The sequence below is a fragment of the Myxine glutinosa genome, chromosome 3 (genome assembly GCF_964187855.1).
Source record: "Myxine glutinosa chromosome 3, kmMyxGlut1.1, whole genome shotgun sequence".
Taxonomy (NCBI): Eukaryota; Metazoa; Chordata; class Myxini; order Myxiniformes; family Myxinidae; genus Myxine; species Myxine glutinosa.
In genome coordinates this window covers 104,601,562-104,626,447 of record NC_136263.1, presented here as the reverse complement: position 1 = coordinate 104,626,447, position 24,886 = coordinate 104,601,562, and the positions used below count along the sequence as shown (strand labels likewise).

Sequence of the window (24,886 nt, the reverse complement as noted above, 5' to 3'; positions counted from 1 at the left end):
TTTATTTCAGTGATGCAGTTTGTCAGGATAGAGTGGGTGGCGGTGGAGATGGACTTGGTGGAGTTGAAAAGCTGGATGTCATCGGCGAAGCAGTGGAATTGGAGACCATGACGGTGGATTAAGTGACCGAGGGGGGACAGGTAAAGGATGAAGAGGAGGGGGCCAAGAACTGAACCTTGGGGGACACCTTGGGGGAGGGGAGCAGTAGGGGATTTGCAGTTATTGATGGAGATGAACTGACGTCTGTCAGAGAGGTATGATTTAATCCAAGAGAGGGCAGTGCCGGTAATGTTAAAGGTGGTTTCAAGTCGGGTGAGGAGGATGGTGTGATCGATGGTGTCAAAGGCGGCGCTGAGGTCGAGGAGGATGGGAATGTTGAGGTTGCCAGCGTCAGAGGAGAGGAGAAGGTCGTTGGTGATTTTGAGGAGAGCAGTTTCAGTACTGTGGTTGGAGCGGAATCCGGATTGGAATGTTTCATACAGGTTATTGGCAGAGAGGTGATGTTTGAGTTGAGTGGCTACAGCACGTTCCAAAACCTTTGACAGAAAGGGTAGGTTGGAGATGGGTCTGAAGTTATTTAGGGTGTCAGGGTTTAGTCCAGGTTTTTTCAGAATGGGGGTAACAGCAGCAATTTTGAGGGATGGTGGGATGATGCCTGTAGACAGGGAGGAGTTTATTGTTGCAATGATAAGTGGAGAGAGAGCAGGAAGGGAGGCCTTGACAAAGCTGGAGGGGATGGGGTCAAGAGTGCAGGTGGCAGTTTTCATTCCGATGAGGAGTTCAGAGAGGTCAGTAGGGGAGACTGGGGAGAATTGAGACAGGGGATGGCAGGATAAGGGGGGGCAGGTGGTTTGAGGGGGAGCGGGTGCGGCGGTGGTCAAGCTGTTGTAGATGTTTTCAATTTTGCGTTGGAAGAATGAAAGGAAGGAGATGCAGTTGTCTATTGTGAATGACTGGGTGGTGGTGTTCAAGGGGCTGAGGAGTTTGTTTATTGTAGAGAAGAGTGCTTTTGGGTTTCCGGAGCCAGAGTGGATAATTTGAGAGTAGTAGGCGGAGCGGGCGCGGGAGAGGGCATCTTTATAGTGTTGTATGTGGTCCTTGTAGGCCTGGGAGTGAACTGTGAGACCTGTTTTATTGCGGAGTCTTTCAAGTTGGCGAGCACGAGTTTTCATCAGGCGGAGTTCAGGGGTAAACCAGGGAGCAGAATGGGTGAAAGAAACTGTTTTGGTTTTTATAGGCGCAAGTTGGTCAAGGCAGGAGGAGAGAGTGTGGTTGTAGTAGTCAGTGAGGTCAGAAGGGGTGTGGAGGTCAACGAAGGGAGAAGTGGACATTTTTTCAGAGAGGGTCGATGAGAATGAGGTAGGTGAAAGAGCGTTTAGCTTACGGAAGTTGATAGTGCGATAATGCCTTGGTGCTGGGGTGGGGATGTTGATGGTCAGAGTGATGGCTAGGTGGTCAGAGAGAGTGAGGTCGGAGCCAGAGAGATGGTGCAAAATTAGTCCAGTAGAGCAGACAAGGTCCAAAATGTGACCACGGTTATGGGTAGGAAAGTTGACATGTTGAGTGAGGTTAAAGCAGGTGAGTAAATCAGTGAAGTCAGTGGTTAGCGTGGAGTCAGTGGAGTCCATGTGGATATTGAAATCACCAAGGAGGAGGATTGAGGGGGAGAGGGAACATAGCTGGGTCAGAAAGTAGGAGAAGTCAGACAGGAATGATGGGTGTGGTTTGGGAGGGCGGTAGACAACAGCCATGACTGACTGTGTGTGACCAGAGAGTTTAAAAGCCAGGTGTTCAAATGATGGAGCAGATGAGATGGAGATGAGGTTGGTCTTGATGTCTTGTCGGTGAATAACGGCAATTCCACCACCTCGGCCCTCCGAGCGTGGTTTATTGATGTAAGAATATCCATTGGGTGTGGTGAGGTTGAGCGTGTAGTAGTCCAGTGGTTGTTGCCAGGTCTCAGTGAGACAGAGAAAGTCCAGTTTATTTTCCAGGATGTAGTCGTTCAGGATGAGGCATTTGTTGTTGAGGGACCGGGTATTGAACAGGGTGAGCTTGATGTTGTTTTGTACGGTGGGTATGAATCCAGGTGATTTGGCCAGGGTTCGCAGACAGGAGGTGCGATTTTGTGCGTTGTTGTGACCAGGTGTGTTGGGACGATGAGTGGGAGTGCGCTGAGCCGACCAGAGGATGGGGATGGAGTGACCTGATTGTAAATAAACAAACTTACGACCGGAGCCACGGTGAATGTACCTGGGTCGACGCAGGAGTCCATTCGATTTGATTGCAGAGATGCATGATGGGGTGGAGCGGGTTTTAAGCAGGAGAAGCCTTGCGGCGGAGTACCGCAGAGCCATGCCAGCAGGAGCGAAGGGACGAGCACGAGGCCAAGGGTGAGGAGGCGAAACAATCGTCACAACCCACGGGAGTGGGCCCGAGGAAACAGCGAAGGAGCCGAGCAGGTGAAGCCAGGAGCAGAGCCGGGACCATGCAGAGGGCAGACAGGAGCGAAGAGACGAGCACGAGGCCAAGGTTGAGGAGGCAAAGCGGCAAATGCAGCGGCAAACGACCGCCGCCGCTAATCAAGATCACGGCGGCAAACCGCCACCACCGCCGCTGCAAACAATGGGCACAACCCACGAGAGTGAGCCCGAGGAAACAGCGAAGGAGCCGAGCAGGTGAAGCCAGGACCAGCAGAGCAGAGCCGGATCCGTGCAGAGGGCAGACTCAATGGCCAAAAATCCGCCACGGCCACCAGGAAAGCAAGATACGGACAATGGTCCAGTCAGAGAAGCGGCGAGCAAGTGACGCCAGCGTCCTCTCACGACCGGACCGGAAACGGAATCCTAGTTCTTTTCAACTGGTGTGTTGGGACGATGAGTGGGAGTGCGCTGAGCACTTCTTCTTCTTCTTCTTCTTCTTCTTTCCTATGCAACACATGGCTGCGAGTAGCATCATTTTCTGGAAGAGTAACTCATTGTGGGTTAAGCAGGAATTTTGAATTTGTGGTGCATAAAATATCAGAGTCTGTTTGCCAACCTTTGAGGTAAGCACATCTACGTTCTCCAAAGAAATGTGCAAGTTCTCACGTAACTGTAGCATCAGCTTAATGGCTGCAATGCCATAAAAATTAATAATAATTGTATATATATATATTCCGCCTTTTGCCAATGGATACAAGGCTTCTTGTTGTCGTTGTTTGTATTCCTTTCTGCAGGCAATATATTATCGTGGTTTTTCGAGACAAACCCATGGAACTGTGGGACCTTCACTCGGGTTCCATCCTACGGGAGATGACCAAAAGCTTTCCCAATGTGTCTGCTCTGGTACAACCTGCACTCACCTTTCATTGTGCGTAGCATAAATAGAGTTGTGAAAAATAGAATGACAAGTGAGGATGGAAGTGTAGAAAGATGGTGGTGGGGAAGATGATAGACTATGAAGTTAAATGGGTTTTAAAAAGGTTTTACAAATAGACTTGTGGAGGGTAGTCTTTGGATAATTGATATTTGCTCTTCACTTTTTTTTTCTTTTTTTTTGTATACTGAATCGAGGCTCGTGAAAGAGCTGACATTTACTTGATCTAGATTGCTATCTGCTATTGATAATATTGTGTGAATTACACAACATACACGGTAATTGTTTTTATTTCTGTTGTCTTCTAATATCCTTGTTACCTCTGCCACCAAAGGTGGACAGAGGTTATGTTTTCACCCCTGTCTGTTTGTCTGTTTGTCTGTCTTTGAGCAGGATATCTCAAAAAGTTATGGCTAGATTGAGCAAAATTTGGTGGACAAGTTTGGTGTGTGACGAGGACAAAATTATTCGATTTTGGTGAAGATCCAGATCTGGATCCGGATACGAGAGTTTTTTTTATGTGCTTCTTCACAATTGAGAGATGGGGCCAAAAACGATAAACCCTTAAATATCGTGGGTTTGAATATCGTGGGTTTTGACCAATCACGGCAACCTCTTTATGTACACATTTAGTTGTAGGCAGGTACAATTATATATTTAGTTATAGGTACAATTTTGGTACTATTTGGTTATAGGTACTATTTAGTTATAGGTACAATTTTGAGCTGAGCTGTGATGGTTATCTCGCACCACAAGGCGTTTGTGCACTGTACATAATGAAATGGTGCCAAAGAGTAAAACAATTGACAAAAGTGATTCTTTTAATTATATTTATTATCTGGGTTATGAAACTGCAAAATGATTTATATAAGAAGCACATTGACAGATTACAAAGGAAAACAATTCAAGAGATGAATAGGGGAGCAATGGTGGGGGCGAGGGGCAAGTTTAATCTGCTTCAACACAGCAAGAGACTTCATCGTAAAGCCAATTTATATTTATTTTACATCTTTATTTAATTTGTGATGTGTTTATTTTTGGCTTCCGCCCACCTACCTCTATATTTTCTTGAAACCCAGGAACATAACCCCCTTAGTACAATAAAAATTGGTTTTAACTATCGGTTTTTGAATATCGTGGCATTTTCCAGGAATGTAGCCCCCACGATATTTAAGGGTTTACTGTATAGCACAATATTTCAAAACTTTCTGGATGGATTTTTTATTTTTTTATTTTTTTTGTATACTGAATCGAGGCTCGTGAAAGAGCTAACATTTACTTCACAAACAAATCAACCAGACAAACAAAACACACAAAAAGAGGGAGCGGAAGACAAGATGATGACAAAACTTGGTGAATGAGTTCAATAGGTGGCAAGAACATGCCAAACGATTTTGGTTCAGGTCCAGATGCAGATTTGGTCCATCGGTGGGATACAAACCGTAAACTTTTCGGCCTGGTGGAGGTACGCTTTCTACTGAGTGCCATTCTAGTTTTTCATGTAAAAGTACACTAAGATCTCCTAATGTGTGCTTGTGCTTGTGCTTTGTGGTGCTGGTGTTTTATTTTTTTTTTCACAGGGCAGGTGCGCGTGTCTAGTGCTGTAGTAGGGTGCGATGTGGTTTACCACTCGTTGCTTTTAGCTACGGCCACCAGATAGCTCGGCAAGCGAAAAGAAGGCTGAGTGTGTAAGCCCTTCCTTCCGGTACATAGCCTTGACCCTCCCAGGACTCACGACTACCTCCTAGTGGTGCTCTTCAGGGCGCTGGCTAAATGTCGGATCTCAGAGTAGGTTGGTACCCTAGAGGTGTAGTGTGCATGACCCTCCATTGTGAGGACTTGCTGTGACTCTCACCAATCCAATCAGGATCGGTGGAGCTCTTTAGCCTTGGCAGGCAGTCCACCTCCGAGAAGGAAACTGATTGCAAATCCCCCTGCTGCTGTGCAGGGTATGTCTCTTTAGACAAAGGCTAGGTCCACAGCTGATTCTGTGGTGGCACCAGGAAGAACATCTAACCACAAAAAACATGCCTCAAATATGCCTTTTGGTGAAGAAGTCATTGTAAAAAAAAAAAAAAAAAACCACCTTTGGAGGCCATTTTTCCCCGCAAGCCGGGGTTGGCCTTTTTCAGGAACTGTGGTTGTTGTTGTTTTTCGGTCCCCTTTTTGAAGCAATGTTTTACGGCCGGATGCCCTTCCTGACGCCAACCCTTTTTGCCGCCTTTAACGACAAGCAGGGAATTACCAGTGAACTGGTACTCAATTTGCCGACCTCGGAAGGATGACAGGCTGAGTCAACCCCCCTGGCGTTAATTCAGCGATTGACCGGGATTCGAACCCAGGATCCTAGGATCCTAAGCTGGCACCCTAGCCGCTAGCCCAACACCAGGGACTTGTTGTAGAGGGGTCAATATATGGTTGAACCCCAGAAAAATTGATACAAAAGGTTTTTCAATGGATTCTGGTACAATTGGGCATGCTAAATAACATACTAAAAATCTAGTAACATCTGACTTCCGGAAAGGGGTCATTTTCAAAATGGCGTCCAAGATGGCCGCCGGGAGCTTAAAATGGCCATATCTCAATTATTATTCAACCTAGAAAGGTGGTTTTGGTGTCTAACCCTAGGTTTTAGGGCCCAAGGAATCCAATTGAATCAATAAAATTACCATCAGTTAATTATTTATTGACAAGTCCAAGATGGCATCCCAAGGTGACATCCTGATCCACTAAAATGGCTCTGTCGAATAGTAGTCAACCTAGAGAGATTTTTTCAGTGTGTATACCTAGGTTTAAGGCACCCAGGAAATCATGGAGAGCTATGGAGAGCTATCATTGCAGGAGGTTATGAGTTATGAGCTCAGTCCTTTCCCACCTGCCCTCTTTGAAGCCAGAAACATCTTCCAAAAGGCTGATAAGCCACAACTAGCTCACGCGATCTGTGATCATGCAAGTGATGCCATCCTAGATTCTGTACCAGAAACGGAGATCCACGTCCTTGATGGAGGTTCACTCCTTCACAGAATACCATGGAAGAGTGGAGAAAGCTATGGTGAAATAGCGCAGTCGTATGCTGACTTCACCATCCAGCATTATGGTTCAGCTACGACCATTGTCTTTGATGGCTATGAGGAAGGGCCGTCCATTAAAGACAACACGCATCAGAGAAGAGGACACAATATTCATCCCATTGTCAGCTTCACTGCTGAGACAAAGTTCTCAGGCAAGAAGGAGGAGGTCCTGTCAAGAGATATCAATAAACAGAGACTGATCGGGATGATAAGTGATGAACTGAGAGAAAGGTATTGCACTGTGGTCAATGCACCTGGAGATGCTGACGTAGATATAGTAAAGGCTGCAGTGGAGGCATCTCTTCTACACACCACTACACTGATTGGAGAAGATACTGATCTCCTTGTCTTACTCCTTTACTATGCGCAGGGAGACAGTAAGAGCCTTTATTTCAGATCAGACAAGTCCAAAGCTGATGGCAGTTTTAAAGTGTATGACATCAACCGTCAAAAAGAAATCCTCGGACATGACGTGTTCTCAGTTGATATTCATCCATGCCATGACTGGTTGTGACACGACTTCTCGGATTTTTGGTGTTGGCAAAAAGACTGCTTTCCAGAAGCTTGTAAAAGGAGACCCTGTCCTTCGGTCTTGTGCTAAGACATTCACCATCCCAAACCAGACCACAGAGGTGATAGATGACCTTGGATGCCGAGTAATGGCTATCCTCTTTGGTGGCAAGTGCAAAGATTCCCTTGCAACAATGCGATATAACACCTTCAGCAAGAAGGTTGTCTCTGCTTCGTCTTTTGTAACACCCGAACGTCTGCCCCCAACTGAATCTGCTACCAAACTTCACTGTCGTAGAGCGTACTACCAGATCATGGTGTGGATGGGAAAAGAAGAGGGTATGGATGCCATGAAATGGGGGTGGAGCCTGCAGGATAATCAGTTTGTCCCACTTATGTCAAGAATGAACGCTGCTCCAGACAGTCTCTTGAAGGTCATTCATTGTAACTGCTCCACTGCCTGCAAGACACTCCGCTGCTCTTGTAGACGATATGGACTACCATGTACTACTGCCTGTGGACCGTGCCAACTTGAAGAATGTGACAATCCACATAACAAGTTTCTTCCAGAGGAGTCGGAGGATGACGATGAATAGCGTCTAACTGTATAAGACAACAAATGCCTAATGGGCTGGTAAACCTGGCTTACTGGATTACCTGATTACTTTGTGCTTATTTAAGTAATTTTGATGATTTCCTGGGTGCCTTAAACCTAGGTATACACACTGAAAAAATCTCTCTAGGTTGACTACTATTCGACAGAGCCATTTTAGTGGATCAGGATGTCACCTTGGGATGCCATCTTGGACTTGTCAATAAATAATTAACTGATGGTAATTTTATTGATTCAATTGGATTCCTTAGGCCCTAAAACCTAGGGTTAGACACCAAAACCACCTTTCTAGGTTGAATAATAATTGAGATATGGCCATTTAAAGCTCCTGACGGCTATCTTGGACGCCATCTTGAAAATGACCCCTTTCCGGAAGTCAGATGTTACTAGATTTTTAGTATGTTATTTAGCATGCCCAATGGTACCAGAATCCATTGAAAAACCTTTTGTATCAATTTTTTGGGGGTTAGGTGAGTTTTTTTTCGTATACTGACCCCTCTATTGTATGAATCGCAGCTTACACATGCAAGCATGGAAAGGGCCGTAAAATGATGATGATTATTATGATTATTATGAATGTCCAACAACAACAACAGGCATTTTAAGGCCATTTTCCCTGCAAGAGCGGGGGTTAGCCTTGCGGTCCCCATGACAATCTTCTCCATTTTGCCCTATTTTCTGCATCTCCCCTTGTTAACCCCCTTGCCGGCATTTCTTCTTCGACCATCTTTAGCCAAGTCTTTCTCGGTCTTCCCCGTCCTCTACTTCCTTCTACATTCATTTCCATCACTCTTCTCAACCAGTCACTTTCATCCTTCCTCAACACATGACCAAACCGTCTCAAACTGTTTCTCTTCACAGCATCCATCACAGGCTCTATTCCCATCATCTTTCGCAATTCATGATTTGTCTTCCTCTCTCTCAACGATACTCCACACATCCACCGAACCATTCGCATTTCCACCCTTTCCAGCCTTCGTTGCTGCTCTACGTTCATTACCCATGTCTCGCTCCCATAAATCATAACACTTCTCACACATTGCAGCATACACCTTTCCCTTCAGCTTCAACGACACTCCCCTCCTTGTCAGCACGCCACTCAGTTCCCGAAACTTCTTCCATGCACATGTCGCTCTAGCAACCGTTGCCGAGTCTGATCCACCTTCTCCATTCAGCATGTCTCCTAGGTAACGAAATGTTTTCACACCTTCCAGGTGAAAACATTATTATGAATGTCCACCATATGATATATGTATTGGCTCCTCCATGAGTCTGAGACGGGTTCTCCACAACTCATAATGTATCAGTATTAGTTTGACACTTGCTGGCAGTATAATGGCAAGTGGATGGTGCATTAGCATGGAATTCATTGAATGTGAGGTATTTTCCACTGATCCTAAACTAAAGCGGGTATCAAAATGTAGAATGAGGCCCTAAGTATCTGCCTGGTTTTCTTTTACAAAATAGGCTTAAAATCCGAGGTTGAACTGAAATATATGCCTAACTTGAATTTGTTTGTGTTTACATCATTGATATACGATCATTGATATATGATATACGATTGATATACGGTTGTGTTTACATCGATACATTGATGTACAGCCTGGTGTTGGCTTAGCGGTTAGGGTGCCGGCTTGGGATCCTGGGTTCGAATCCCGGTCGATCGCTAAATGAACGCCAGGGGGGTTGACTCAGCCTGTCATCCTTCCGAGGTTGGCAAATTGAGTACCAGCTTGCTGGGATGAATGATCACGGTGAGTACCCCGATTTAGAATAGGTACACCGTATCCCTGCGCATCGTAAGAGGCGACTAAGGGTTGGCGTCAGGAAGGGCATCCGGCCATAAAAACATTGCCTCAATGAGGGAACCATGATTGTCATGGGGCCCGCAAGGCTAACCCCCGCTCTAGCGGGGAAAATGGCCTTACAACGATCATTCATTCATTCATTATTATATTGATATACGAGCATATCTGGAATTTGGTGCATTGAATAATTGCATTGCAGTGCAAATGTGCTGAATTATTCCAAACTGATTATCTTTTTACACTCGTAGGAGTGGTCACCATCACACAACTTGCGAAGCTTGCGTCGTAAGCAGCTGGCAGCTCGTGAGGCAATGGTGCGGCACACTAGCATGGCAGAAGGCGAGCTTGGAAACCATGAAGCCTCCATGCTTAGGTACCACCACCACACTGCACCAGCACCATACCATGTATCAATTCGAGATTGTAGAAATATGCACTTATTCCTTTTGAAACTAAAAGTGCGTTTTTAATAGGGACATTATTTAATATGAATAATATGGAGGGAGGGTTCTGAGGTGGCTTTCACCAAATATTTGAGCAGGGCTTTTCAGGTGTGACAGAAAATTGGACTGCAATATAAAATAAATCCTGAGTAAATGTCTCGACATACACAACTAACTTTGGGTATTATGGTTTATACATGAAGTACTTTTACATTATACATAAAATACTTTTACAGGATTATAAATAATTAAATTGATACATGTGGGAAAATTACATACCCAGACCAGGAATCAAACCCAGGTCCTATGGTGAACCCTACCAGAGCACTCAGCACTGATACGGCTCACCAGAGGACCGGGGTCCTGTGTATATCAATTTATATAAAGTACATTGTTATTTGATATTTTATTATTATTATTATTCTTTGTCTTTAACGGCCATCCCACCTTTCTTGTGGGGTCGACCATGGAGAAACTTGGCCCAAGTCTTCACAAACCAGCTGGCCAGGCCTGACATTTGACTTGTTATGGCAGGAATTTGGAATTTGTTCATGGTGCCAGTGATAGCTTGCCTACTCTTTGCGAAAGACACCATTGGATCTTTAGCGCCCACCAACGGATGCTGGCAGATGGGACACCTGGTTAGCGTGTGTCCGAGGAACAGCACACACATTGATGAATCCCATGCTTGTGAAACACAGTACTGACAGTTTTGTTTTATAGCTGTGTCAGAAATCCAACCCAGGCTGGACAGCTTAGAGGCGAGTGTGCATACCTCTAGACCAGGGGTTCTTTACCTTTTTTGAGTCATGGACCGCTTTGAGAATCAATGAAAGCTATGGACCCCTCCCCCAAAAAATGCACATAAGCACATGACCACAAAATTTTGCATACAATGAATAAATTTTATTGCATCGGAAAATTATTTCCTTCACATACCATCATAATCAGAATAAAAAAACAATCTTTACAAAGAATATATCTCACTTTTTTCATGCAAAAATCAATGACCATTCCTTGAATAAAATGAAATATATCCAAATTGTGCAAATTAAACAAAAAATAAACTTCAATTCTGCTCAAAAGTACATTTCAGTGAAAAGGCTGTTGTTGTTTGGCTTCAATAAGAAGATGAAATTGGGGAGTGGTCTTTGACTAGGCAACATGCATGTCATGTTTGACATCCAATCGATTTCTACTTTTCGTTTTGATGGTAACAAGTGCTGAAAATCCGGACTCGCAATGATATGTGGTTGCAAACGGAATCAGAGCTCCCACAGCTTGCTTTGCCAGACGAGGGTGGGCTTGTGTCAAGGAACACCAATATTCTCCAAGACTCTTCGAGTTGAACTCATGTCGTATCATTTCCTTTGTCCTCAGGTCAATGAGGTCATCTTTGGCAAGGTCTGCATCATTAATACAGTTTATATCAACAAGGAAAGGATTACGAATCCACGTTTCAACTTTAAGGTCATCTGAGCAGAAGTAACCTTCGAAAGAGTTCTGCAGTGTTTCCAGGTGTCTGCACATTTCTGCCTGCAGAGAAATTGACAGGGCTTTGTCTCTCTCGACTCCATCCTGCAGAAGCACTTCCTCCAGCATTGGAAAGTTTGCATAGTTGTCTGCCTCCAATCCCCTCTTCCACAGTGGCAGTTTGGCCAGAAGAGCATGTAGGTTTTCAGCAGCATCCATAATGGTGACTGCAGGGCCTTGAATTGAAAGACTTACCACATTCATTTGGCCAAAAATATCTGCCAAATAAGCCAAGCCGTGAATGAACTCCTCCCTGTCAAACTGTTCCGAGAGTGTACTTTCCTTTTCTCTCAAAAACAGTGAAACTTCTGCCCTAAGTTCCCTCAAGCGCTTCAAGATTTGTCCTCTGGAAAGCCAGCGAACATCTGTGTGGCAGAGAAGAACTTCATATTCTGCTCCCATTTCATGACAAAACGTCTTGAAAAGGCGAGGATTCAGAGCCCTGGCTCTGATGAAGTTGACGACTTTCACGGCAGTCGACAAGACTTCTTTCAGGATTGTTGGCAGAGTCTTTGATGCCAGTGCATGCCGATGTAGAAAACAGTGAGCCTGGTTCACGGACCCCCTGAAGCCCATCCACGGACCCCAAAGGGGTCTATGGACCACAGGTTAAGAACCCCTGCTCTAGACCATCCTGTTAGCCCTTATTTGATATTTTATTGCTCAAATAAAAATGAATGTGAAAAAGGAAGAAACTTGCTTTAAAGAAAGTAATGTAGTATGGAAACTAGAGCAGCATTATTCAAGGTCACACCGTCGATTGATATGCCTCCGCCCACATTATTACATCATTATAATACTTGTATCAATATTATTATATCGGGGTTCGGGGTTCCGGTCCCTCGAGCGACGGGGCTTGCTTCGATCTCTCCACGGCATCAAAGTTTGAGTGTTTTCCCGTTCGTTTCTTTGTCAAATTTCCGCTGTGTATTTTGTTGTGTATGTGTTATTGTGTGTTTCTATTTGGTTTTGGTTTTGTAGTTGTTGCAAATTTGTGTGTAATTAGTCGTTTCTTTGTTTGCGCCTCGTGCGCGGCCTGGTCTCTCCGGGCTCCTCGTCTCGACTTGTGCCCCGCCCACTATATCTCGTTTGTTCTTTCACCTCTGCTCCTGCTTTCTCAAATCCACGTTCTCACTTAGAGATTTTTCCCAGATTGTTTTTCATGGTTTTGTTTAAATATTTATTTAAATATGTTTAAAGCGCAGCCGTGATGCTGACGCCACCCACCCCACCCCCCAGAATTTCCATGTTTTAAACGTTTCCCAGTGTGTACCCTGGATAAGAATAGGTACGCCGTATCCCTGCGTGTCGTAAGAGGCGACTAAGAGGGTTGGCGTCAGGAAGGGCATCCGGCCATAAAAAAAACATTGCCTCAAAAAGAGAACCATGACAATTACAACTACATGTGGGCAGGGTACAGCCCGAAGTGGAGATCGGTTTCTGAGGTTTGGGACATGGAATGTAGGGACAATGACAGGGAGATCAGGAGAAGTGGTGGAAGTATTGGTCAGAAGAAGAGTGGACATATGTTGTGTGCCAGAGACGAGATGGAAGGGAAGTGGTGTGAGAATGGTGAAGGGTAGGCAGGGACAGAAATACAAGTTTGTGTGGCAAGGGTGCCCGGAGGGCCTGAATGGTGTTGGTGTCCTGTTTTCTGAGGAGTTTGTAGACAGTGTGGTGAGTGTGACTAGAGTGAGTGATAGGTTGATGATGGTGAAAATGATGATTGGAAAGCTCTTGGTGAACGTCATCTCGGGATATGCTCCGCAGGTTGGTCGAAGCGATGAAGAGAAGGACAAGTTCTGGTGTGCGATAGAGAAGCTGATGGAAAACGTGAAAGATGAGGAAGTTGTTGTGGTAGGAGGAGACCTAAATAGACATGTGGGAAGGAGTATGGATGGTTTTGACGGAGTTCATGGGGGTTACGGATATGGTGTGAGAAATGGAGAAGGTGAAAGGATTTTGGAGTTTGCTGATGGAGCTGATTTGTTGATTTGTAATACTCAGTTCCAGAAAGAGGATAATAAGCTTATTACATACACGTCAGGTGGGTCGACGACAACCGTTGACTACCTGATGGTGCGTAGGCGAGATAGGGGGCACCTCCGAGACACAAAGGTGATCCCGGGGGAGGAGGCTGTTTCACAGCACCACTTGGTTTCTGCGATGTAAGGGTGAAAGGTGCGAGGAGACCTCGGCGGTGAAGTACCAACTGAGAATGAAGGTGTGGAGGTTGAAAGAGGTGACAGTAAGGGAGGCATTAAAAGAGAGGCTGAGTAGGGTGGAGGATGATGTGGTTGAGCTTGAAAGTGGTTGGATGTCAATGAAAGCTAGTCTGTTGGGAGCCGTTGGTGAGGTATGTGGATGGACAAAAGGACCACCGAGGCACTCGGAAACATGGTGGTGGGATGATGAAGTTGGAAAGAGGATTGACGAGAAGAGGAAGAAGTTCAAGGAGTGGCAGAAGGCGAAGGGTACGGGAGCAGAAACAGCCGAGCATGAAAGTTATAAGGCAGCCAGGAAGGCTGCAAAGAAAGAGGTAGCAAAGGCGCAGGAGGCATGAAGGAAAATGTTCGGAGAACGCTTGGATTCGGAAGAGGGTCAGAAAGCAGTATTCAGGATTGCAAAGCAGATAGCGAAAGAGAGGTGTGATGTGATGGGGGTGAGTTGCTTGAAGGATGAAGTGGGACAAATCGTTGTCGACCCAGATGGAATTAAAGGAAGATGGAAAAGATATATGGAAATGCTGTTGAATACAGAGAATGAATGGGATGGCAACATAGAGAGTAACCCAGTTTTAGGACCGGCAGAGAAGATAACTGAGAAGGAAGTTGAGGAAGCGATAAAAGCAATGAAGGGTAGAAAAGCGGGAGGGCCGACGGGAGTTGTGGGAGATATGTTGAAGGCAGCAGGAAGTTGGGGTGTGAAGAGAATGACAGAGATCTGTAATCTGGTGGTGAAAGAAGGCCGCATTCCAGTGGTTTGGGAACTGAGTACCCTCGTCCCTCTATACAAGGGGAAAGGTGACCCTCTGGAGTGTGGCTCGTACCGAGTGATAAAGTTATTGGAGCATGGAATGAAGGTATTGGAAAGGGTGTTGGAGAGGAGGATAAGGAAGAAAGTGAAGATCGACGAAATGCAGTTTGGATTTATGCCAGGAAGAGGAACGACAGACGCGCTTTTCATTGTGAGGCAGTTGCAGGAGAAGTACATGGAGAAGAGGAAGAAGTTGTTTCTTGCGTTTGTTGATCTGGAGAAAGCATTCGATCGGGTTCCACGCAAAGTATTGACATGGGCATTGAGGAAGTTAGGAGTGGAGGAATGGTTGATCAGAGTAGTGATGGCAATGTACAAAAGAGCGCGCACAGCTGTAAGGACGAAGGACGGGAACAGTGGTGAGTTTGAGGTGAAGGTGGGAGTGCATCAGGGGTCGGTACTAAGTCCACTACTATTTGTAGCTGTGATGGAGGTGCTGGCTCAGAACCTAAAGGAGGGTTTACCGTGGGAGTTGTTGTATGCAGATGATCTGGTGTTGATTGCGGAAAGTATGGATGGACTGAAGGAAAAGATGAACACGTGGAAGGAATGTATGGAGACAAAAGGTCTGAAGGTGAATATCGGAAAGACGAAGGTGATGGCAAGTGGTAAAGCATGTGGTGAGGTGGAAAGAACTGGGAAGTGGCCCTGTGCTGTGTGTAGGAAGGGTGTCGGAGTGAACTCCATTCAGTGTACAATGTGCGCTGAGTGGGTTCATCAAAAATGTAGTGGTCTGAGAGGGTCATTAACCAGTGTGGCAGCTACATTCAAATGTAAGGTGGGTGGGAAGGTGGGAGCTGCAGATGGAGGAAATGTTGAGTTGGATCTTGGAGACGGCGTGAAGCTGGAAGGTGTGAAAACATTTTGCTGCCTCGGAGACATGCTGAATGGAGAAGGTGGATCAGACTCGGCAACGGTTGCTCGAGTGAGATGTGCATGGAAGAAGTTTCGGGAATTGAGTGGCGTGCTGATGATGAGGGGAGTGTCGTTGAAGCTGAAGGGAACGGTGTATGCTGCATGTGTGAGAAGTGTTATGATTTATGGGAGCGAGACATGGGTAATTAACGTAGAGCAGCAACGAAGGTTGGAAAGGGTGGAAATGCGAATGGTTCGACGGATGTGCGGAGTATCGTTGAGAGAGAGGAAGACAAATGATGAATTGCGAAAGATGATGGGAATAGAGCCTGTGATTGATGCTGTGAAGAGGAACAGGTTGAGATGGTTTGGTCATGTGTTGAGGAAGGATGAAAGTGACTGGTTGAGAAGAGTGATGGAAATGAATGTAGAAGGAAGTAGACGACGGGGAAGACCGAGAAAGACTTGGCTAAAGATGGTGGAAGAAGAAATGCGGGCAAGGGGGTTAACAAGGAGAGATGCAGAAAATAGGGCAAAATGGAGAAGATTGTCATGGGGACCGCAAGGCTAACCCCCGCTCTAGCAGGGAAAGTGGAAGGGTGTCGGAGTGAACTCCATTCAGTGTACAATGTGCGCTGAGTGGGTTCATCAAAAATGTAGTGGTCTGAGAGGGTCATTAACCAGTGTGGCAGCTACATTCAAATGTAAGGTGGGTGGGAAGGTGGGAGCTGCAGATGGAGGAAATGTTGAGTTGGATCTTGGAGACGGCGTGAAGCTGGAAGGTGTGAAAACATTTTGCTGCCTCGGAGACATGCTGAATGGAGAAGGTGGATCAGACTCGGCAACGGTTGCTCGAGTGAGATGTGCATGGAAGAAGTTTCGGGAATTGAGTGGCGTGCTGATGATGAGGGGAGTGTCGTTGAAGCTGAAGGGAACGGTGTATGCTGCATGTGTGAGAAGTGTTATGATTTATGGGAGCGAGACATGGGTAATTAACGTAGAGCAGCAATGAAGGTTGGAAAGGGTGGAAATGCGAATGGTTCGACGGATGTGCGGAGTATCGTTGAGAGAGAGGAAGACAAATGATGAATTGCGAAAGATGATGGGAATAGAGCCTGTGATTGATGCTGTGAAGAGGAACAGGTTGAGATGGTTTGGTCATGTGTTGAGGAAGGATGAAAGTGACTGGTTGAGAAGAGTGATGGAAATGAATGTAGAAGGAAGTAGACGACGTGGAAGACCGAGAAAGACTTGGCTAAAGATGGTGGAAGAAGAAATGCGGGCAAGGGGGTTAACAAGGAGAGATGCAGAAAATAGGGCAAAATGGAGAAGATTGTCATGGGGACCGCAAGGCTAACCCCCGCTCTAGCAGGGAAAGTGGCCTTTAAAATGCATGTTGTGTTGTTGTTGTATAATGCTTGTATCAAGTTGATTTAAATCCATTCAGCTGTGCCCAAGATAGCACATTTTTACCTGACATGACCTCTGACCTTTGACCTATTGACCCCAAAATTTAATCAGTTCATGTTTACATCATTATACATACCTGTACCAAGTTTTAATTTAAATCCCTTCAGCTGTTCACAAGTTCTCACATTTTTACCTGACATGACCTCTGACCTTTGGCCTTTGACCTCGGGAACCCCAAAATATAATCAGTTAATCTTTACATCATTATACATATCTGTACCAAGTTTGAATTAGACCCCTTTAGCCATTCTCAAGTTGTAGACTTATTACAGATTTGACCATTAACCTTTGACCTCTTGAACCCAAATTCGAATCAGTTAATCTTTACATCATTATACATACCTGTAACAAGTTTGAATTAGACCCCTTTAGCCATTCTCAAGTTGTAGACTTATTACAGATTTGAGCGTTAACCTTTGACCTCTTGAACCCAAATTATAATCAGTTAATCTTTACATAATTATACATACCTGTACCAAGTTTGAATTAGATCACTTCAGCCATTGTCGAGTTACAGACATATTGCAGACTTTGATCTTTGACCTCTTGACCCCAAATTCTAATCATTTCATCTTTACATCATTATACATACCCGTACCAAATTTGAATTAGATCACTTCAGCTATTCTCAAGTTATAGACCCATTACAGATTTGACCTTTGACCTTTGACCCCAAAACGAATCCCTTAATCTTTACAATATTATACACACCTGTACCAAGTTTGAATTGGATAACCTCAGAAGTTCTCAAGTTTTAGACCTATTACAGATTTGAACTTTGACCCCAAAATCTAATCACTTGATCTTTACAATATTATACATACCTGTACCAAGTTTGAATTAGACCACTTCAGCCATCCTCAAGTTATAGACCTATTACAGATTTGACCTTTGACCTCAAAATCTAATAAGTTGATCTTCACAATATTATACATACCTGTACCGAGTTTGAATTGGATCATTTCAGCATTCTCAAGTTGTAGACCGATTACAGACTTTGACCTTTGAACTATGACCCCAAAATCTAATCGCTTAATCTTTACAACATTATACATACCTGTACCAAGTTTGAATATAGATCACTTCAGCCGTTCTCAAGTTTTAGATCTATTACAGATTTGACCTTTGACCTCTTGACCCCAAAATCTAATCAGTTCATCTTTACCTCATTCTATATAAGTGTACCAAATTCGGTCAGAATCCCATCACTGGTTCACAAGTTATCGTGGTAACAGTATTTTTACCTTATATGACCTCTGCCCTTTGACCTCGTGACCCCAAAATCTAATCGGTTCATCTTTACCTCATTATACATACCTGTGCCAAGTTTGACTAAGATCCCTTTAGCCGTTCTCAAGTTATCGCGGCAACGAAAACCTATCACGGACAGACAGCCGGATGGACAACCTGAAAACATAATGCCTCCGGCGACTTTGTCGGCGGATGCATAATGGAGTATAAAAATTTGTGGAATTGGTTTATATTGGAAAACCAATGACTTGTCTGTCTCTCTGTCTCCCTGCTTGTCTTTGTCTCTCGTTTCCTCCGACAGCTCAAGTACAATCAGGTGAGCCCGCTTGCTTTTGCATCAATTTTTTTTTTTTTGTATATGAGATCGAGGCTCATGTAAGAGCTAAAATATATTTATTTATAGTAAATAACTAAAATATAGTAAATATATTAATTTGCCTGACTTTTCTCATCTGTACCTTGTGACACATTGTGCCACACTTTGCTACATATTCAGTTCAATACTACATAGCAACCTACCGGATAGCGGAGTTATTAGCGACCGGTGGCCTCAGAACCTAAGCCTCAGGTGGTTGGGAGAAGCCCGAGAAGTCCCTTTGTGGTGAACCCCGAACGAAACTGGGATCCGTAACAACATAATCACTGAATTTTCATTTGTGTTCTATTCTCCTAAGTTTGATTTGAATTTTGAATACAAGTTTGAAGTTTAAGCATTAATTTTCAATTGTCCATTGGTTTATGGCTGTTGTAAATCTGCCCGATTAGTATCCAAATTCTCCAATTGTTTTGGTGTCGCATAGTGCAAATTTGGTCTTACTTTTTTATCCCCAGTCCTGCTTGGTTGGTATTCTATGAGAGTATTTTTCAGTCTGGATTTTGTTGATTGGTCAAGCAATATGGACACCTGACAAGCTGCTCTTCTCAATCTGGCAGCCTGCTGCAGGAGGCAGAGAGCAAGGCAGAGGTTGGGCAGAACGTCCTAGCACGCGAGCACTTTGTATTCACAGACCCCAGTGGTCTGATCTACCACTTCACCGTGGAAGGCACTGGGGTAAAGGAAGGAGCACGAATTCCACCTGATGTAAGTTCTCGCTCTATTTCCTCGAAACCATTCGCTTTTCTTTGCCATAAACTTCTACTTTCAAAGTACTTACCCCAAGTTGGATTCATCTACACTGTACATCTTAATATTGATGAATTTATTAATCGTTTTCTGTTAGATTGTGTTGGAACATGTATCGAGGTACCTAAATAATCCAAATATTTTCATGTTACTCTTGTATTTCTAAAATATCCTTCCTCTTCCACCCCTCTTATTCCTCTTCATTCTCCTTCTACTCTTCATCCTTCTCCTCTTACTTTTTCTCCTCTTACTTTTTCTCCTCTTCATCCTTCTCGTCTTCATCCTTCTCCTCTTCATCCTTCTCCTCTTCATCCTTCTCTTCATCCTCTGATTCTTACTCCTTCTCCTCATCCCCCTCTTCTATATAAAATACTAACAAAAGTACCCGTCCCCAGTGATGGAAAAAGTTTTAGTTAATCTACCAATTTAAGTTATTTCATGGACTTGAAAAAGGTTATCTAATTGTATTGCCCTCAACATTTGGCCTTTTCACATTGAGACCAATTGGTTGTCCTGTTTGTCAAAAATTGCTATATTGGTCACTTTTGCCTCAAAATGGCCTCTGAGGGCATTTACCTCAGAACTAGGAGTGTGTGCCAGTCAATTTGAAACTTATTTTTTTCTCTGCCTCTTCTTCTTCGTCTTCTTTTTTTTCCTTGCATCAGTCGGCCAATGGTTATTCACATTTTGTCCCATTATGTCCTGATTTTATTGCTGCATTCGTATTACAGTACTTATGGAAGGGTTACTGAGTGGTTTTCTTTCATTTCTTTGTACAAATGGAGTAAATTCTGTCTGGTTGGACTAGATGTATACTGTGCAGTGTTTCTGGTGAAGCTGGAGATGAAGATGTCAGTCATTAATGTTCTTTGTCGATTTGATCAATAAACCTTTCCTAATGCAGCCAGGCTCCAGCTTTAACTACCAAAGCTTTTCACTTGTACTGCCTAACAAATTTCTCATATACAAACTGAATTCTAACTCAATATTATTGTTCTTTAATAATGCATATCATTTTAACTGTGCCTTATACTTATTGTAACTCCAGGTTAGCATGGGGAGCATTAGCAGCATTGCATGGAAGGGAGACACGCTTGTGCTGGGAGACGTGGATGGAAATCTCAACTTCTGGGATCTCAAGGCCAAGCTGTCCCGGTACAAAACGTTTATTGTGTTAACAAATTTTCAGAGCTCTTTTTGTCTTTATGAAAAGCTTTCTCAAATTTAATACATCAATACATTTTGAGTGCAAAAATGAAATGTTTAAAGTCATATTTTTTAGCTCACCTGGAACGAAGGTTCCAGGGGGCTTATGCGATGGTGCGTTGTCCGTATGTCAGTCCATCAGTCCGTAAACACTTGCAACTTCTTCTCCGAAACCGCTGATGGGATTGTGACCAAACTTGGCACAAATGATATTTGTTATGTTGTGTGTGACTAAAGTTTGTTCAAGGCATTAAAAAATTCTGGGTCTAAGGGGGTCTACCGGGGGTCAAAGTCGATCCAGGTGTGACCACCAAAATAGGAATTTGCTTTTTCCTCTGAAACTACACACAATATTTCGATGAAACCTGACCACAATCTTCATCACCCTTGATGTACCAAAGTTTGTTCACTGCATTAGAAAAAATCTGCCCCTTTCGGGGTGTATGGGTGGGGGGAGGAGGGGGAAGGGGATTGCCCCCAAAATAGGTATTTGCTTTCTTCTCAGAAACTACACATGCAATTCTGATGAAACTTGACCACAACCTGCATCACCCGTGATGTACCAAAGTTTGTTCATGGAATAAAATATAAAAAGTCGTGCCCTGAGGGGTCTACAGGGCGGTTGTCCTCCAGAATAGGTATTTTTTTGTTTGTTTGTTTAAAGTCTTATCATTATGTTTGTATCATTCTACATGCTGCCCTGTCGTCTAGCAATCATTGAAATTGGAAGAGAAACAACTCGGTTTACAGCAAGTGCAGGCTCATGGCTCCTAACCTTCACCCTTCCGCAGCCACGTGCCCTGCCGCCACTTCCACCATGCGCTCAGCCGCCCCTTCCACCACATGCCCTGCCACTTCCCACCCCCCGTCACACACCCTGCAGCCCCCAGGCCACGCCCTGTCGCCCCCAGCCCAGATCCCTGCTGCCCTCAGCCCTTTCTCTCCCGCATTATGTAGAATCTAAGGCTCTCAATATCTGTGATGAGGCCAATGCTTAAGGCCTGTTGCTAGCTTCTTTTAGCCCACTGGAATACCACATCTCAGACAGGTCAGTGGCCTGTTTTTTTTTTTCTTTGTTTTTTTTTAACTGCCTCCCCTCTGCTCTATCAGTCCTCAGACCTTCTTCAACTCCTTCAAGACCTGAGGGGTCTTCCAGGAACCACCTGGTTAAACCCTGAAAATCCCAGTTTATTTCTAATCTCTACTCTTTCGCTCATCTTTTCTCCCATTTGAGAAACTGATTCCAAAAGAGGCGGTTCAATCCCACTCTCGTTTCCAGTGCTTCACAAGCTTGAGGTGCACCACCACCTCAAGTCGTCCTTGACCCTTACTCCTGATCCTTCTTATACAAAACAAGTAGTCTCATATATTTGTATGTTGCTACGTTTTTTTTCCCCCTCTTCCCGTTCTCCTGCTAATTCCTCCCCTTGTGTCCATGTATTGTCCCAATGCCCCACTGTCTATGCATTGCCCTCTACCTATCATCACTCTACATTTCCATGAGCTAAAACTGTGAATACAAAAATAATGAAAATTATATGCTGAGCCTTATCTGCATATTCCTTTGTTTTTCTTTTTCTTTTGTGAATTCCCCATTGCACAGAGGCATCCCGACTCATCGGGGTTGGGTCAGAAAACTGCGTTTTGCCCCAGGAAAGGGGAACTCTCGCTTGCTGGTTCTTTACAATGATGGAGTGGAGATCTGGGACTCGAAAGAGGTGAGTTTTTTGCAGTTGGGTAAAAAAAAAAGAAAGGTGTCAGAAAAGGAAATTGATGTTGTGGGGGAAGGGGGGGGGATAAATATATATATGTACATATATATGTATATCTATATATATATATATATATATATATATATATATATATATATATATATATATATATATATATATATATATATATATATATATAGATATGTCGGGCTACCTCTCAAACTCAAGGAGAGGCACATTTGAAGCAGCAAGAGCGGTTTAATGAAACGAACAAAACACAATTGTGGAGCCCGTCTCGGACCCGCAGAGCTTTGTCACACAAGGCAGTGCAAATCCGAGCCGCACTGAAAATACTCTGAAACAAGATTCCTTATATAATCGAACAGTCTAAAAAACTCTCCGCTGAAGTAATGACCTCAGACAAGAGAGGGCTGAGTTTGAAGGCACAGATGTGTGTGAAAGTAAGATATTTCTCAAGCTCTTATTCCAAACAAGCTGGGCCTACAAGGCCCAGCGATGCGTTCTCATAAACAAGATCCCTTGTGTTACATTTGGCAGTAAAACATATTGAGCCAGGCACATACAAATCAAAGGAAACATATTAACTCATACTCTGCTCGAGGTTAACTTGATGGCAAACAAGAATTAAATGGCAACTATTCCCATAACTTTCTCCCTTTGGAAGATGTTGAAAAACGTCTCCAAGGCTGGATCTGACCGAGCCGTGAAACAACATGTTTTGCAATTGAATGTAGTTTTTTTTGAAGCAAGCAAAAGAAAGACAATTATATATATATTTCTCAGGTGCCCTGGGACACGTGGTGCCCCCCATGCCCCCCTGCCTGACAATTATCTCCCTTTTGTCTTTGAGACAACACATCGAAAAGACAATATAACCCCAGCGGCCAGTGCCCCCCAGTCACATGCCAGGCGCGCAATGCGTCACACATGCTCTGGGAGGGATACCGGCCCCTGGTTGTGGCTGTCCGACATTTAACGCATTTGTTAGCCATAATTCGCGACGAAGACCCCTGGTTCGGAGATAGCTGAGGCCCGGCCGGGTTCCGAGCACACCCTTGTCCCAACGTAGGTGCGACTCAGTCGCCGGCCTGATGAGGGGCACTCCTTATGCAGGTGCGATCCTCGCGAATCAGGGCAAACAATCGACGTCCAATGCCATCAAGCCTTGTACATGTGATTGTTCTTTGGGAGAGAGGGTGGCACATTCGTTATCACAAATCTCCTTCTCATTGGCTGAATCAGCGTCAGTATCCGTGGTGTTGGGTGACTTGTACAGAGGGGGTAACCCAAAAATGTTCTTTACAAATGCTGGTACTCCTGGACATTCATTCGTCTTTCGTCCTCGCTGTTTGCATAATAGCTCTTAAAAGAACCTCTACTACTAAATTCAAGGGAATTCCAGTCAGGATCGGCATGGTCATCTAGGTCGACGATCCAGTCGTGGGTGTTCGAATCTTGCCACGAAATGACAGAATTGGCCGGTTCGCCGAAGGCCTTTGGGTCCTTTCCATGTGGCGAGAGGACCATCTCGGTAGCAGCAGTTGGTGTGGTCCATCATGTGAAACATTTTCTCACACACACCATGATCAAATTCCTAGCCCCCTGCCCCCCAATTGGCATTTAGTTCCCTCATCTCTCAGATGGTTGGCTATCCATAGCCCAATTCCCTGTGTCGTGTCTGGAAATTCAAATGCTATATTTACTTTCACCAATTTCCGAAAATACCTCCACTTAATCGTCTTCCCTGCATCTAATAATACATGATTTACCAACCATTCCCCCCCCCCCCCCTCAATTATGATCAGTCAATGGAGAAACTCACCACATTTTCTCCATCCTGCCTTGTTGTCTTCCTATATTGCAACCATCATTTTTTGTAAACACACATATTGGAAAAAACATGATCCTGTATTGCTTCCATCCCAGAAGTGTCTCAAAATCTGAAGCACAATTTTCCCATATACTTGCCTTAGTGCATAATTTTATCCAATCCATCTCAACAATCATCCTGTGTAAACAAATTATCCACTGACTCATACCATAATTCACGTTATTAGCAGCTGGTAGTTAAATATCAAAATACATCAACTGGTATTCTTCCTTTGATAACCTCTCCCTTATCAATACCTTTACACCTAGCTTCAGGAACACGCCTTGCCCCAAGTGTGTGCGCATCCACATCCTTAAATTGGGTGACCCCCATTTGTATCACGGCTGCCCCCCCCCCCCCCCACCTGGAGCATGGTTACCCCCCCAAAATGACATTGCACGAACCTTTTCAATTTTCATTTCAATTTAAAGTCAATCCAATGTCCTCTAATACCTCTCTTAGCATCACATGCACCTGTTGTAGGCACCTGTTTTAGCCTCTGGCCCAATAGCTGCCCAATATTATTATGAATATTCAAAATATCCCAATAAACAAATAATAAAAAGAAAATAACCTGATCTATTTATTGAAATAGATCTAATTCTCATGTTGGTCAATTTTCTCACCCACTGTGACTCTCTCGTCAATCCTGCCATCCCATTCCCAACCATTTTTCCAGCGAAGATGACGTCACTATTTCACACCTTTCCTCCCTGGAACAGCTGGTGGTCCTCCAAGAGATGCATTCCAATGTAAATCACTTCAAAGTACCTAATTGGCCCTCCCTGGAATCGCACCTTTAACATTACCGGCACTGCCCTCTCTTGGATCAAATCCCACCTCTCTGACAGATGCCAGTTCATCTCCATCAATAACTGCAAATCCCCCACTGCCACCCACTCTATCCTGACAAACTGCATCACTGAAATAAAATCCTGGCTTCAAATCAACTTCCTCAAACTTAACTATGATAAATCTGAAATAATCATCATTGGCCCAAAAGCGCT

General features: G+C 44.3%; 1 protein-coding gene across 4 annotated transcripts in view; it reads left to right on the top strand.

The window, feature by feature from the left end:
* The window catches only part of WDR11 (WD repeat domain 11), a 107,610-nt gene that overhangs the window by 36,667 nt on the left and 46,057 nt on the right, over positions 1-24,886 (top strand). For 2 of the 4 annotated variants that reach the window (XM_078774372.1, XM_078774375.1), the window contains exons 14-19: positions 3,218-3,326; positions 9,608-9,732; positions 18,249-18,263; positions 18,881-19,028; positions 20,119-20,225; positions 21,880-21,994. In XM_078774372.1, coding sequence (XP_078630498.1) covers positions 3,218-3,326; positions 9,608-9,732; positions 18,249-18,263; positions 18,881-19,028; positions 20,119-20,225; positions 21,880-21,994 — 619 coding nt within the window. The remainder of the gene's footprint in view (positions 1-3,217; positions 3,327-9,607; positions 9,733-18,248; positions 18,264-18,880; positions 19,029-20,118; positions 20,226-21,879; positions 21,995-24,886) is intronic. The other 2 variants (XM_078774374.1, XM_078774373.1) reach the window with 1 other exon arrangement.